This window comes from Carlito syrichta, unplaced genomic scaffold, assembly GCF_000164805.1.
Source record: "Carlito syrichta isolate Samal-C Ts95f unplaced genomic scaffold, Tarsius_syrichta-2.0.1 Scaffold316384, whole genome shotgun sequence".
Lineage (NCBI taxonomy): Eukaryota > Metazoa > Chordata > Mammalia > Primates > Tarsiidae > Carlito > Carlito syrichta.
Window position 1 is genome coordinate 87700 of NW_007260480.1, and position 16775 is coordinate 104474.

Genomic DNA, 16775 nt, shown 5'->3' on the forward strand with positions numbered 1-16775 from the left:
CAAGGGGCCCGTTGGGGGAGCTGGCCCCCCACAAAACTCTGTTGCTGGGGGATGGTTTTCCCCCAGGGGGCACTCAAACTTCCAATGTCCCTTTTGTCTGCAGACCGGGCAAGGTCGAGTTGCTGGTCTGGGGTTGGGCATTGTTCTGCCCAGTGGCCTTCTTGGCCACACCTGAAGCAGGCTCCCGAAGGTGTTTGGGTCTCAGACTGTTTCCTGGGACGGGGGCTTTGAGGTCCCTGTTGAGCCGGTCACAGGGCAGCGACCAGGGCTTGGGTTTGAAGGGCCACTTTTTGTTTTAGCCTCTGGGCTCGCATGGCCTTGGCTTTTTTCCTCTCAGGCAGTATAAACTTTAAAGGCCACATTTACCAGATCTCGTAATGGAGTCTGGGGGCCCTCCTCCACCTGTTTAAGCTTGCGCTGGATGTCCGGAGTGGATTGGGTGATAAAGTGGGTGGCTAAGACTGTGGACCCTGGCAGTGAGGAAGGGTCCAAATGAGTGTGAAGGGTAAGAGTTTTTGTTAAACGATTAAGGAAAGAGGCTGGGTCTTTATTAGATTTCTGTGTGAGGTTTATCTGCTGGGTTGCAGTTATAGATGGAGGAGGGAGGTGGTGGCGTAAGTAGGACGAGGGAGGGAGGGGAATCTCTGCCCACTTTTTTGAATGCTCATAGAAGTTATAGAGGTCCTGTATAATGTTGGGCTTTAAGGACCCGTAGGGGCCACTTATTTTGGTTGTCTAAGCGATTGGTGGGACAGTCTTGGGTACTGAAGCAGATTAGACGCTTGGGTTTAATGTCAGAAGTGAGAGAGAGAGAGTGGAGAGGTTGTTTAAGAGGCATTTGAGGGGAGAATTGGCCAGCAGGGATGATGAGTTTCCCATTTTAACAGCTGGGGCTGAGCAGAGCGTCCCCTGGACAGCCGGCTGTTAGGATATGAGGAGGTTGCAATAAAGCCTGTCGTCACAGAACGTTATTACAACCCGTGATTCTCCTGGAGAATCAAGGAGGTTGAGGGCAACCTGGTACCAGGATTTTTAGCAAAGAGGATGCCCAAAACCGGACGGTGGGAGGGAGCAGACTCGAAATACCTGAGGGAAGGGAAAACCAGTCGGGGTTTGTTGTGGCCTTAAAGACCTAGGTGGGAGAGGGGAAAACCAGTAGGGGTCCGCTGTGGCCTTAAAGGCGGGGTGTGGCCCCCCCTCGCCTGGGGCCGAAAGAGCTGCCGGACGATCAACGGTCAGTTTCCTCCAGTTATTCCAGGCAAGGTTTTAGGTTTTCCAGTTAGGGTCACTTACCAATCCGAGGGCCAGTGATTGATACAGCACTGGCATTCAAGAAAGTGGGCGAAGGCCTTAAGGGGTGAGTCCTGCTGGCACCGGAACGGGGTCTCACCTGAGGGTGAGAGAAACCCGATCCGAGTCACGGCACCAATGAAAGACGGTGGCGCACAGTGAGACTCAACACCCGTTAAGGCCAAGAGATTTAGTGGGTCGAACGTGGTGGCTACAGGACCTGAGGGTCAGGCTGTAGCGCTGAAGCGAGGGTGCTCCAGCCTTTATGGGGGCTTAGGGTGACCTGTCAGTCGATTATTGGTCGGCTGGCAGAGCTCCATCCAGGTTGGTGGGTTTTTCGTGGGCGCAGGAAGGGGTGCGGAGGGAGAACAAACCGTTTCAATCGCCATTTTAGTTTGCTGGGTCGCTGTTTCCAGGAAGGGGAGGGGATGTGGCTTTACTTGTGGCTTGGCGGTGGCCCTTCAAGAAATGCCAAGCTATAAGCAATTCAGCTGTTTCTGAACATTATTTTTCTTTTTCTGTCCATAAATCTTCAGCAATGCTGGAGTCACTCTGAACCTATTCTGGTTCTGGGACTACCTGATTCCCAAATTGTTCTTTACTCAGTTAAATTCTGTTCAACTTAATTTGTCTAAGGTTGGCCACCTATGGTGGCTCACACCTGTTAAAAGGACAGATCGAGAGTGGGAAGCCATTTTTCATCTTGTTCTTAAACCCTGACACAAAGATGAGACAGTAGAAGCTATGCTTTTGGAGAAATGAACACTTTAGATATAATTAACTTTACCGCCTTTGTCTTTTCAGAATCAGACTTCCAGGTATCAGAGGTATCTCATAGTGGCAATCAAGCTTGCCTAGAGTAAAGGGAATTTACAAGGCCTAAGACATCATGCATTGGGCAAGGACTGTAAAAGTCATGAAACTTGTATTTACAAAAGTTATGATCGCTCAGAGGGGGAGCAGGTGGAGATTCGATCTTCCAGTAAATTGGGCACTATCTACAGGGAAGCCAAGGATCCTCCCCCCACAAGCTACCCACTGGGAATGCCTAGGAGATAAAGGGAGGTGCACCCTCCACTAGCTCTAAGGAATGTCGTTTGGGAAGGTGCAGGAGCATTAGAATCCTTGTCACACCCTTCTCTAGGGGATATGATAATGTGGGCGAACACCAATGGCTCTGTGTCACAGGTTTTCCAAGACATCCACAGGTGGTCAATAAGGAAGTCACAGCAGACACAGCAGTCACGTGCAACATCTCCAAGAAAAGGATTTAAGCCAGGACTCTGGGGGGCTACGTAGCCACACTCACCTAGAGTGTAGGCCCACTCCCTGTCTGTGGGGTGTGAACTTTTCTTAAATAAATCTTTTCTTCTCTCACCTCTGTGTGTCACAATTCTTTGCAATTTACTCAGATCTCTGGGTTGCCGGCGCGCACCTCCGACTTGCCAGTCCTGGCAGTACTGTGCGCCTCCCTGCCCTGCGTCTCTCCACCCTCACCCGGTCCGTCCGTACCCTAGCACCTGTATTTCCAGCACTTTGGGAAGCCAAGGCAGGAAGATTGTTTGAGTCCAGGAATTCAAGACCAGTCTGAGTAATGAGACCTTGTCTTTACAAAAAAATTTTTTAAATAACCATGTGTGGTGGCTCATGTCTGTAGTTTCAGCTACTTGGGAGGCTGAGGTGGAGGGACTGCCTGAGCCCAGGAGGTTGAGGCTACGGTAAACCATGATCATACCACTGCACTCCAACCTGGGTGACAGAGTGAGACCCCTGACTCCAAGAAAATTTTTGTCTGGAGTTTTTCTTTTAACAATTTTAAAAGCGTATGGAGGCCATGACATTAATAAATTTAAGTTATTAGGAACTTAATGGGAAAGGAAATTCAATATTTATTAAACACTGCTGTGTCAGCACAATGATGTTTCTACTCACATTGCTGAAACCACATGTGTGGATTTTCTTCTACACCACCAATCAATTCTCCAACACTCCATACACCAACTGGGTAGCCCACGATTCAATCCAATTTTGACACTAACTATCTGAAGTTAGCCCACAGGTAAAGGACTCAGTCTCACTAGACTGCCCCTACTTCAGACACCAATGGCAAATCCAGAGCCTCTCTACTTCTGACCTATTGGCTATAAACCTCTTGGAGGTTCCCACGATTCCTTCCTCATGTTTAGTAATTTGCTAGAATGCCTCCCAAAACTCACAAAAACACTTTTATTATAAAAGACACAACTCAGGAGTAGCCAACTGGAAGAGATGCATAGGACAGGGTAAGGAGGGAAGAGGCATGGAGCTTCCAAGCCCTCTCAGGGCATGCCACTCTCCCAGCACATCAATGTGCCCACTAACTCGGAAGTTCTTAGAACCCTGAACTTCAAATGTGTTTCTGGAAGTTCTTTACTAGGCATAATTCATTAACTCATTGGTCATTGGTGATTAACTCCATCTCCAGCCCCTTTCCCCTTCCTAGAGTTGGGGGTGGGAGCTGAAATTTCCCACTCTAACCATGTCTTTGTTTCCTCCATGAGCAGCCACCAGTCATCTCATTAGTACACAAAAAGACACTATTATCACTCCAGGGATTCCAAGTGTCTTAGAAGCTCTGGTCTGGAACTGGGGACTAAGGCCAAATATCATAACAAAAGATGCTCCTATCACCCCTATCACTCAGGAAATTGCAAGGATTTTAGGGACTCTGTGCTGTGTACCAGACCAGGCATCTATTTCTTATATCACAATATCACAGATAGACACTATGATACAGTGTAAAGAAATCACAGTTTGGGGCAGAAACAAATTTTGAGTTCCACTTTTTCCTCTACCTGTGTGATCATAGGAAAGTTATTTAGCCTCTTTCTGAGTTTATTTTTCCTTTTAAAATCTATAATCTGAGTTCATTGTAACCTTGCAGGGTTGCAGTAAGGAGAGATAATGTGCAGACTCTGTGTACGGTATTGTGCATAAAGTATCTAGCTCAGTCCTGCACATTCATAGGCATTCCTTGAATGTCAACACTGCTACTCAGCCCCCTTTTTTGGCCCCATTTAGTCCTCTCAAGACTCGTGTCTCCGTGATGCCAATCTCTGCTCTTTTCCCTCCACTCGAGAGGATGATTAAGTTGACTTTTGATGATTTGGGACAGGAAATGAAGAAATCATAACTGACAGAGATGTGAACATCCTTGGCAATGCCTCAGGATATGTCAAGGCATAAAATAAGTAGGACAAAGATTGCTTACCTATGGCCAGCAGCCTGGGCCACAGAGAGGGACAGGATAGACAACCAGGCAGCCTTTTTTTTCCCCAAACAAACCCTTCTAGCCACTTGCTTTATTTAATTGACTTCCAGCAAGTGACCACCTCAGCTCATCTTGCCCTGGATTAAATCAGGAGGTTTTACCACTGAAAGTCCAATGTCTCTAAAACCTCTTTGGTCCCAGGCAAATCAGGACAGATGGTCACCAAACTGTCAGGAGTCTGAGCTATGCCCATGACCTTTAGCCCCTGGCAGTGTGTAAGAAGTACAGGCTTTGGAGCCAGGCATACCTGAGTCCAAATCCTGGACTATTTCACTTCTGGCTATGAAATTTGCAAACTTTAATAGCAAAAACATGGAACCAACCATGCTACCCATCAAAGCTGGACTGGATTTTTAAAATGTGGTACATATACACAATGGAATATGCTGCAGCCATAAAGAAGGACAAACATACGGACTTTGCAGCAACTTGGAGGGATTCAGAGTCTATCATACTCAGTGATCTATCACAGAAACAAAGAACAGAATACCATATGTTCTCACTCATAAGTGGACCTTGAACAATTATCATAATACCATAAAAAAGGGATTGGCAGTAGTGGGAAACTGCCGGGAGACGGAGGGGAGCACCTCATCAACAAGGGTACCTGCATAATGAACATTTGTATACCTAACCCTGAATTGTACCCCACATCTTTAAAAAATAAATAAATAAATAAGAAATTTGTAAACTTTATCCAATTTTTCTTGAACCTTAGTTTCTTCATCTATGAAATTCATCATATTCTTTCCTGAATTTCTAATGCACTTTGAAAAGAGGAACCCAAATAAACTTAGAATAAATTTAGTTCACATTTTGCCTCAGCATAACCATTTTTGCTTAGATGGACACACTTTGAATCTAACACAGGTTAGACATAGATAGATTTCCAATAGGCAGGTTTTAGGAAGCGTTCAGACATTTTACTGCCAGGTAGTTGGTAGACTACCTTACCTCCTTGTCAAATCTCCATCAGATGCAAGACAAGGACAGCTCAACCTTTCAATTCATGGTTTAGTATAATAATCTCTAAGAAAATTTCAGTTTCCTTGTCAAAAAGTGGAAGATCAAAGCCTGCCCTTTAGCCAGCTGAAGTCATAGAAATGATAGTAAGACCACTTTTTTGCTAAAGAGTTTGTGGATTGGAAATATCTGGCAGGTCTCTTGCAGGAAAAACCCTCCCTTTGTCTCCTCCCATCTAGCCCACTACCATGGCAGCAGTCATGAGACTAATTCACCTATCTACCTGACATCTGTACCTGTGCTTACCAGCCCCTTGGTGATGATACGGAGCAGACCACCACCCAATCACCTTAATGACCTTCCCTCATCAAAGGGAATGATTAAAAGGATTCAACCATGAGCATCCAGTGGCCATTGCCTTGCTAACTATGGTTGACTCTATGCTCTTTGAGCTAGGACCAGGCCATGTTTTCTTAAGCTTTGGCCACTTCCCCTACCTTGAGGAGGTGAATCTCCTCTCTCTCTCTAATTTAGTTTTTAAATAAACTATATTTTCTAACCTAACTTCTGTGTAATTCTTTGCATCTTTCTCATGGCACCAGATCACACACCAGACACCCACACCCCCAGCAGGCCTGACCTAACATTCTGAGGCCCCCACTGGAAGTGTGACCTAACATTTTTGGAGGTCCCACCAAGATCTGCCTAACAATTTTCATATTATTAAATTGACTCAATAGAGCAATGTTTACAATGCTGTAAACCCTCGACATATTGATTCTTCCCTTATACTTAAGAGGAGTTTCATTATCCCCTGGGGTACCATGTATCTAGAAATCACTGAAACCTAAAGTTTCCATGAAGAGAGTGGCCAAGGGCAACCTGGGAGCTCTGTCCCCACTGTTCCATTCTCTGTAACCTGCAGCGCCTGTCCTCACAACCCCATCCTCATACCAAAAGGGTAAAGCTTTAGTAGGCCACTGAGGAAAGACGGACAAACTCAAAATCCACACTAGGTTTTAACTTATCTAAATGTGTCCCACATGCTTGCAATAATGTTAAGGGTATACCTGCACCATTTTACATCTTGTACATATAATTTATAATCCTTCTCACTCCAGGAGGTTCATGAGGTGCCAGGGGGTTAAATGTTTATTCCGGAAATATTCAGCACCAATCAACTAATTATTGAACTGTATACAATTTTTCTTTTTTCTTGACCAGATTGGAAACAATGATAAGCATTCAACAGAGATTTATTTGTAATACTCTGACGGACTGGGAATTACAGAGTTCCTTAAACTGTGTCTTAAACTAAATATTTCTGATTTATCTGGAAAGTTAAAAAGGAAAAGGCAACAATCTCCAAACTGATTAAACTAAGCAAGTTTAACCATGTTTAAAGAAAGTCTTGTGGAGGTAATGATCTCTATATGCTTAGAAAAAAACTGTTCATAAGAAATCTTCATGGCTTTCTTTGTTTAAGAAACTGTGCAAAGCAACATTAGTGTTCTCAGTGGTAGTAATTGCTTACCTGGTGTAATTTCTGTGGGAGAAGAAGAGAATTAATCAAATATCTTTCAAATTAAATTTCCAGAGTTCTTAACAATATTAAATGTCCGAGGGACTCCATTTATCAAGCAGCATGTACCTAGTTGACCTGTGCCCTCTCGTTGAGCTCTTAGGCAAATCTGATGGATTAGGTATCACAGGCATGCTGTAACCTTAGGAAATAATGACCCCCCTCTTTCCTTTCTAGTTTACCCATTATTTTACTGGCAATTTATACCTAAGAAGGTAAATATGCAAAAATTTCTATAAAAATAACATCAGGCCAGGTGCAGTGGCTCACGTTTGTCATCTCAACATTTTGGGAAGCCGAGGCAGGTGGGTTGCTTGAGCCCAGGAGTTGGAGACCAACCTGGGCAGCATAGTGAAGCCTCGTCTCTACAAAAAAATCAAATAATTAGCCAGGCACAGTGGTGCATGCCTGGAGTCGAAGCCACTCAGGATGCTGAGGTAGAAGGATTGCCTGAGCCCAGGAGGTCGAGGCTGCTGTGAGTCATGATTGTCATGTTCATGCCAGGGCACTCCAGCCTGGGTAACAGAGCAAGGCTCCAAAAGAATGAAAGAAAGAGAGAGAGAGAGAGAGAGAAGAAAAAGGAGGAGGAAGAGGAAGGGGGCTAGGGAGGAAAGGAGACAGGGGAGGGAGGGAAAGAAAGCAAAGAAAGAAGAAAAACAATATGTTTGAAGCTGGAAAATGCAAACTGGTTTTATTAGATTCTTCTAGTTTGACATCATCTAATAGGTAAATATTTCCAATTCTAAAGCATAAGGCAGTGTTTTGATTCATTAGAAAGACCTTGAATGGCAGAAGAGAGATTTGTGCTAGAGAAGGTTATCTAATCCACATGGTGAAGGGATGTATAAATGTAGTATAATCCACATGAAGATGCTATAACACCTTAAATTTGAGCTGGTGTTGAAAACCTGGTCTTTGGAAAAAAAGAAAAAAAGCCTGGACTTTGGAAGTGGAAGGACTGAGCAGAAAACCTCTCCTGCCCAATAGAAATACAATGAGAGAACATATATGTAGTTTACATTTAAAATGTCATTTAACTCAATATATCCCAAAAACATAATCTATGTGAAATTGTTGAGTTAGTCTGCATTCTTTTTTATACCATGTCATCAAAATCTGGTGTGTGTTTGATACTTGCAGCACCTCTGAATTTGAACTGGGCATACTTCAAGTGCTCAACAGCCACAAAGGACAGCAGGTACAGTACTGGACAGCTAGGGCTGAGTCTATGCTTGGAGAGCCTAATGCACTGTGGAGCTGAATCCAACCCTGTCACTGGATGTGGCCTGGTAAGTAAAGATACACTGCTTCCTCCCTGATAGCATGTAATGCATGCTTACCATAAGCCAGAATCCAGACACTGTCCTGGGCATTCCAAATGCATTACCTCATTAATTCTGCAAGAGTCAAAGATCTCACTTTATAATTAAATGAAATAACTAACTGATGGCAAGACAGCTTAGCGCTTAAGAGTTCAGATTTGGAGGTTATTCAAATGTGCTTATGTCACTTCCTGTATACCTCATACCTCAGGGAAGACATTTCTTAACTCTAGGCTCCAGTATTATCATTTGTCAAATGGGCACAATAACATGACCTCCCTTATGGATATTGTGCTGTGGTTTAAATGAGGCCATGCCTGCAAAGCTGTAAGCTTTCATTAAATAATAAAATGTGGGGCACTTTGGGATTTGCAACACATTAAACAAATATTACTACCTCAACTGAGGCCCAAAGAAGCTAAGTGATTTAGCTAATCACTGATGATCAGGTTCTCACCCAGCTTGCCCGTCTTTTAAGTAGTGTTTCTTGCCATCTGTTTTCAGTTACAATATGGCCTGAATTTGTACTGACTCAGTGATAATTTTCAAAAAGGTCTCTTGAAAGGTAAATTCCTGATATCTGCTTGACTTTCTCATAGACACATAATTCAGGAAAAAATTCTGTTCTTTTTGTTTATAAGATTATTCACAAAAATGTCCCTACTTCTTTTTTTGTTTATTTCAGAAAAAAAAATTGAAATTTGTAGAAATTTGATAGTACTATAAAAAATACATGCAACCAGCTATATATGCATATTAGGAAAGTTTCTGTGGGTGTGCATTTAAAAAAAAATCAGATTAGCAAGTGATAGAAAACTAAACAAAAGTCAGCACTACTGAGTGGAACTCAGTTAACAGGAGCACATTGAGCATGCCCTCTCTGCCCCAAAGAACTGGTAGTCCCAGTCTTTACCTGTAGAACCTCTTCATTAGCTTCAGGTCTGTTTGATTGCATTCGAGCCCTCTTTTCTTTCACTTTTCTGTCTTCCATCGCTGCTTTGTTTCATTTCTCTAAGATTCTAGGAGAGGTCAGATGAATCTGTTAACAGTGTCCTGGGGTTAGGAGATGCAACCCTGGAACAACCATCCCAAGGAAAACCTCACTTGACTCTATTTTAATCTTGGAACTTAATTCTACCTTCTGAAGGAATAACTAAGGCTCTGCCATGCCGTTTCCTCTTCTCCTTGGTCTTAGTGGTTCCCACAGTTTCCCGCGAGGGCTCATTCCACAACCTGACTGCAACTTATCTGTCCATCTTATTTCTTGCCAGTCTCCCACTCTTGTGGTACCACAGCCCACTGCAGGCCTTCAGGCATACAGGACATACTTCTCCTGCTTCAGTAACTGGGTACTCATCTTTCAGTTTAGAAATCAGCTCCTTAGAGAAATCTCCCTTGATGTTTCAAGCCAGGTTAGGATCTTGTATGGGCTCCCAAAGCATCCTGGGTCTCTTACTGACTTTCATCACACTGGAATTGCTTCTTTATTGGTGGATTGCCAGCTAGAACATATTCCTAAAGGCAAGGATCCTGTCTTTTTATTTACCTGTGTGTTTTATGCTTAGCATATAGTTGGCACTCAATAAATATGGGCTGGGAATAGGGGAAAGCAGCTAAGCAGGGTATCTTAGGAAGTTTCCCCAGGTTGATACCAGCTTCACCCCTTTTTCCCCAACTATAATAGGTATATAAGACTGAAAGGAGGGACCCTGAGAAATCTTCACCCCCTTTGGCCCCAACTATAATAGGTATATAAGAGTAAAAGGAGGAACCCTGAGAAACTTAGAATAAACTTAGTTCAGCCGGGCTCGGTGGCTCAGCCTGTAATTCCGTGCCTTGGGAGACTGAGGTGATTGCCTGAGCCCGTGGGTTCGAGACCCACCTAGGCAACTTGGCGAGACCTCATCTCTATAATAAGTAAAAAATTAGACGGGCGTGGTAGCGCGCGCCTGTAATTCCGGCTACTCGGAAGGCTGAGGCAGAAGGATTGCCGGAACCCAGCAGGTCAAGGCTGCGGTGGCCGGGAGCGACCACTGCACTCCAGTCTGGGCGACAGAGTGAAACTCCAACTCAAAAAATAAATAAATAAAAAATAAATAAACTTAGTTCACATTTTGCCTCAGCATAGTCATTTTTGCTTAGACTGATACGCTTTGAATCTAGCACAGGTTAGATATAGATAGACAAATTTCCAATAGGCAGATTTTAGGAAGCATTCAGGCGTTTTACTGCAGCCTACTTGCAGCTAGCAACCTACTCCACCCCCTCAGCAAATCTCCATCAGATGAAAGACAAGGACAGCCCAACCTTTTTTTTTTTTTTTTTTTGAGTTGGAGTCTCACTCTGTCACCCACGCTGGGGTGCTGTGGCATGCTCAAGGCCACCCCAGCACTGACCTGCTGGGCTCTGGCGATCCTTCTGCCTCAGCCTTCCAAGTAGCCAGAACTACAGGTGCGCGCTACCATGCCCAGCTGACTTTTTTTACTTATTGTAGTGCCGGGGGTCTCACCAAGTTGTCCAGGCTGGTCTCCAACCTGCAGGCCCAGGCAATCCACTGGCCTCAGCCTCCCAAAGTGCTGGAATTACAGGTTGAGCCACTGAGCCCAGTCAGCCCAAATTTCAATTCATGGTTTGGCATAATAATCCCTAAGAAACTGTCAGGCCCCTTAGCTGGCTGAAGCCATAGAAATGATAATAAGACCACCTTTTTGCTAAGGCACTTGTGGATTGGAACTGCCTAACAAGTCTCTTGCAGGAAAAACCCCTACCATTGTCCTCCCATCTAGCCCACCACCATGGCAGCAATTATATGACTAACCCACCCATCTGCCTGCTGTCCGTCACTTGACATCAGTACCTGAGCTAACTGCCCCTTAGTGAAGACGTGGAACAGACCAGCACTCAATCACCTTAGTGACCTTCCCCCATCAAAGGGATGGATTAAAAGGATTCAACAAGAGCATTCAGTGGCCATTGCCAGGCCATTGTGGCCATTGCCTTGCTAAATTATGGTGTGGCCATGTGTTCTTTGAGCTATGGCCAGGCCATGTTTTCTGGCTTTAGCCCCCTCCCCTACTTTGGGGAGGTGAATTTCCTCTTTCTAATTTACTTTCTAAATAAACTATATTTTCTAGTCTAACTTCTGTGTAATTCTTTGCATCTTTCTCACGGCACCAGATCGCACACCAGGCACCCACACCCCTGGTAGGTCTGACCTAACATTCTAGAGGTCCTGCTGGGAGTGTGACCTCACATTTTTGGAGGTCCCACCAGGATTGTGAATCATGGCTCTGCCACTTAATGGCTGTGAAATCTTGGAAAGTTTTGAGTCAGAGTCTTACTCTGTCACCCAGACTGGAGTGCAGTGGCATGATCCCAGCCACTGCGGCCTTGACGTGCTGAGCTCAGGTGATCCTTCTGCCTTAGCCTTCCAAGTAGCTAGGACTGCAGGCATGCGCCACCATGGCCAGCTAATTTTTTATTTATTGTAGAGATGAGGTCTTGCCATGTTGCCCAGGCTGGTCTCAAACTCCTGGGCTCAGGCAATCCTCTCACCTCAGCCGTCCAAAGTGCTGGAATGAGAGGTGTGAGACACCACATCCAGCCTTGGAAAGTTCTTAACTTCTTTGGCCTCAATTCTTCATGTATAAAATGGGAGGTGAGAGTAAGAGTACCTACTAGGAGGGTTGTTGTGAGAATTATATGAATTAACACATGTAAAAGATTTAAGAGTTACTGGCACATACAAACACTTAATGAGTGCTATTATTATTATTACTGTTAATAAGCCATTAGGGGTGGGAGTGAACTCAAGGAACCAAAGTTGATCCTCCAATTCCACCCGTTCGAAGAGTGGTCTTGATCACTATGGACTTTCTGTTTTGCTGAGCACCTCGATGTTTTCAGAAAGTTGCTAAAATCAATTAGGGAGGAGATAATTTTGACATTGGCAAGAGAGAAATAATTCATTTACACATTCGACAAGTATTTACTGAATGTCTGTGTTGTGCTAGACATTAAGGAAAATAAGAGAGCCACACCTTACACCGAATGACAGAAAAAACAAGTAAGGAGAGAGGAACTAGAGAGATTGGGTAACGTGGGGGAAGGGAGCACAGAGGGAAAAGACACCTATTTACTTCCGGTGGGTGTGGCACAGGAGGATCTTGGGGGAACAGAAATGCTAAGGCAGAATTTTAAAGCATCTACTATAAGATATGTCATGTAAACCTTCCTCTACATGAAATCTTCAATAAAGTTTTCATTGCCCACTGAAGAGAGCCCGAAGAAGGGGAAGATGGCAGATATCTGGGTTATAGTTGATGGGGGAAGGATGCTATACGCAAAAAAAAAAAAAAAAACACCAAACACTGTGTGCTCCCAGTAAGGAAGCGTTCTAGTGTATGCAATGTTTAATGGTTATAAAGGATACCCCTGTGCACTGCATAATGCAAGTCTCTTTAAAATGAATATGAATTAAACAGTACCAAAAGCAATCATATTAACTGAATGGAAGAGGTATTGGGAAACTTGGGACCCTGAGAAAAAAGGGGCCATATCTGAAGTTGGGAGACAGACATAACCACCAAGCAGACCCATGGTGGTCACACTGATGACTCTTCAGCAGCTGTAACTTGGCCAACTTTCTTAAGCATAAATGTCCTAAGGTTTACGTGTGGGGAAGGAAGCAGTCCACTGTGTACGTAACTGCTCCTATCCTTTTTTTTTTTTCTCACCTTATGGTTTCCATTTTCACATATATCATGTCACAATCTTTTAAAATAACAACTTAAACAAATGTAATATACTATATACACAAGGAGGGACTTCAGAAAACAAGAATTATTTTTTGGTGTACAGGCCCCTTGTCATATAAGCTTCTGCTGCTAGGTAAATGTTCTAGACTCGTCAGCATGAGTGTGCCAGCTAGCATCGTTGTGAGAGGCTGTGTTCGGCTTCAGTGGATTTTTGCGGGGAGCTCTTTCAATGTATTTGCCCATTTCATGGTGGGTGATTTATGAGTGCACCTGTCCACACTTCGCTGAGTGTTCAGCAGTTTTTGACCAAACATGGCATGAATCCTGTGTCCCACCCTCCTATTCACTCGATCACACCCTAAATGACTTTTTTTTGTGGTTTGTTTCTCTGGATGAACAAAGACCTCAAAGAGAAATGTTTCATGGCATCAAAACTGACGAGTTCAAAAACCATTTTGAGCAGTGGAAAAAGCGTCTCGATCAAACAGAGAGTACTTTGAAGGTGACTGAAGTTTTAAAATTCTGGGTTTTTGGGGGTCCCCTTGGTAGATACATATTTAAAAAGCAGCAGCCTAAGAAGTAATCAAACCATCAACTTAAATAAAGCAATCTGCCTGAACTTCCAAGAGTGAAATAAAATAAAGCACTGTTGAAATCTACCTATCCAAATTGAGACTTTGGGGGCAAAGAGAAATAAACTAGTCTTTTTCTCTTAGATTTGTTTACTGTATAACCCTGGGGTTTCTGCATCTTATAATGTCACTACTGATTAAAAAGATATATGGTTGTTTATTAATGTTCTCAAAGCACTATGCAAATTCACATCACCTTGGGTGTATTTTGCCCCAGCCTCCCGAGTGAATATGGAAACATTTTGTAGTTAACAAGGCTAAAATATGTTAACTCAAATAGCTTGCTCTGAATAGGATTTTCCTTTGAATCATTAATGAGAAAAAGAAGGAAACTTGGGTGGTCAAGTATGAAATATAAATGAGTAGTTTTCTTAAGCCTTATTATCCGATGTCAGCTGATGTTCAAATTTAAATTTGATAATGCAGAAAGTGACCTTACAATTTGCCGTATCATGAAACAATGCAAATTATGCCCCAGATTTTTTGACAGCAGTATTGAACCTATGATTTTTAAGTATAATTTTCAAATGGCAAGGTCAGCGGAAAAACTACATTTTGTATTGGGTAGAGTCAGAAAAAGTTTGCCTGTCCTTTATGCAACCATATTTTGAAAATAAAAACTTAACATAGAGGTTGTAGAGCAAAGCAGAAGCAAACCAAGATCTCTTTCAATGGATGCAAAGCTACCAGTGAGATTCCTGAAGAGTCAATAGTACAAGAAACATGTACTTTTGCCCTCTTGTTAATATGAGGAATATTTTTTCTTAAAGCAGGAAAGGACGTTACAAACCTTTTTCGGCTTTCCAGTGTCTAATGAGCCACAGAATGACAACCGTTTCCTATTCCCAGGCAGCTGGTGAGAAATGCAAAGTACAACTGCAATGAGAGACTCAGGAAAATGAAGGTGGACATTGGGCTGGCCTGAGCCTCTATCATTCTACAACCAGAAAAGAGAATTTTTTTTTAGTTGTCAAATGACCTTTTATTGAAATATATTTCCTTTTGGTTTTTAACTAGTTGGGCATTCCACTGCCCCACTGTTGATGTCATCTATGATGTCATGGGGGTGACAGCCATCAACATCGGTCCCCAGGATCTCTTTAATGGTTCCAGAGAGTTCTCTAGCTAGAGACCGGTGTCGCATTTATCGGGCAATGTTGACAATCTCATCAAAAGTGATGTTCTCACTGTGTTTAATGTTCTTCTGTTTCTTTCTGTCTCTCGGTGGTTCCTTGAGGGCTTTGATGATCAGAGCAGAGGCAAAAGGCACAGCCTCAATTTGGGCCTGTCTGTTCTGAATGGTCAGTTTCACTGTAATCCTCAGACCATTCCAGTCACCGGTTGCCTTGATGATGTCATCACCCTTTTTTGGAGACATATCCAGGGGGCTGATCTTGGGGGCCAGCGCAGATGTGGCACCGACTTCGCCCCTGGTGCACCTCAGGTACACGACTTTGATCTCGTTGGGGTCGAACTTGGGCGGGCATTGTGGAGGCAGCTCGTGTTGGATGAACTTGGAATCCCGGAGGACCGAAGAAAGTTGCCCCTTGGCCTCTCTGCTGAGCCAAAAACCGAAAGCAAGAGAGAATTTCAAAGAAAGAGCAATGAAAAATGCCCACTTTTAGCCAGGTAACCATAACTACTTCCTTAAATATACCTGATCCTACCATTATCAGCTTTTCGGCTTAGGAATCAGTGGCCCATTTTTTTCTATTTTTGATCCTCCCCCCTAAAAAAAAGACCTCAGGTGTTACAAATTTCTATCAAAAACGAATATAAATTAATTTAATGCTCTTGGGTAAGCAATGACTCAAGCTCATGCCAGAATATTCTTTTTTTTTTTTTTTTTTTTAGAAACAAGGTCTCGCTCTGTTACCTTGGCTGGTCTCAAACTCCTGGGCTCAAGCGATCCTCCCACCTCAGCCGGGATCCCGAGTAGCTGAGACCACAGGCACACCACTATGCCGTGCTTAGTGCTAGAATATGCTAAATCTATTTTACTTTAAAACATTCTAAATGTGCGCTACTTTGGAAGGCATCAAAAACTGCAATGCGCCGTCTTCCAGAAATGCATTTCTATACCAACAAGACTCTTAAAAAATGAGAATTACTGTAAGGGCACACCCTTGGGGCACCATCACACCGCACTGAAGTTTTAAGAATATTCTGGAACTTCATGTGACCGGCTGCTTCTCTGCAGAGGAGGGAAGTGACATTCAGCAGGACCGGGGAGGAGACACTACGGTTGCGTCTTAAAAAGCTTTTCTACTGTAACGTGTTTACTCAGTGCTACGCTGCTCCAGAGATTTAAATCTGGACCGTTGAGTATCATCCCGCCTTTTCTAAAGTTACAAAATACCTTCCCATGTGTGGGGGTGGCGGGAACAGAGAGTCTGGGACATTAAATGCTTGTTTAAGACTTAAGATAACTCCGATGACATACATGCAATAGCATCCCACGAAGAACTTACTTGACCCGACCCATTGCACTCAATTAGCCAAAGCTCAGAAACTCTCCAAACTTTGCACCGAAAAATGGAGGGAAAATGCAAGGGTCTCGCAGCAGTTCCCGGGACGCACCGCGCCCCGCTTTGATACAAGTGTATCCAATGGCCCCGGCGCCAGGGACTTGTGGGGCGCCGCTCCTCCCGGCTCCAGTCGCCTGCAGATCCCGGAGCTGGTGGTCGTGCGGGGCGGGCAGACCCTGCCAAGCTGGCGGACCCGATGCTGCGCACCCCCAAGTGCTCCAGGTGCCGGAACCATGGCTTCCTGGTGCCGGTCAAGGGCCACGCGGGCAAGTGCCGCTGGAAGCAGTGCATCTGCGAGAAGTGCTACCTGATCGCCGAGCGCCAGAAGATCATGGCCGCGCAGAAGGTGCTCCGGAAGCAGGACTCGGAGGAGGAGCAGGAGGCGGCCCTG

General features: G+C 44.1%; 1 protein-coding gene and 1 pseudogene across 1 annotated transcript in view; one reads left to right on the forward strand and one right to left on the reverse strand.

Moving 5' to 3' along the window:
- Positions 1–14865: 14865 nt before the first annotated feature.
- LOC103276824 lies at positions 14866–15526 on the reverse strand (annotated as a pseudogene).
- A 291-nt stretch (positions 15527–15817) lies between these two features.
- The window catches only part of DMRTB1 (DMRT like family B with proline rich C-terminal 1), a 6552-nt gene continuing 5594 nt past the window's right edge, over positions 15818–16775 (forward strand). The window contains 2 exon segments of the mRNA XM_021707116.1: positions 15818–15829; positions 16458–16773. Coding sequence (XP_021562791.1) covers positions 15818–15829; positions 16458–16773 — 328 coding nt within the window.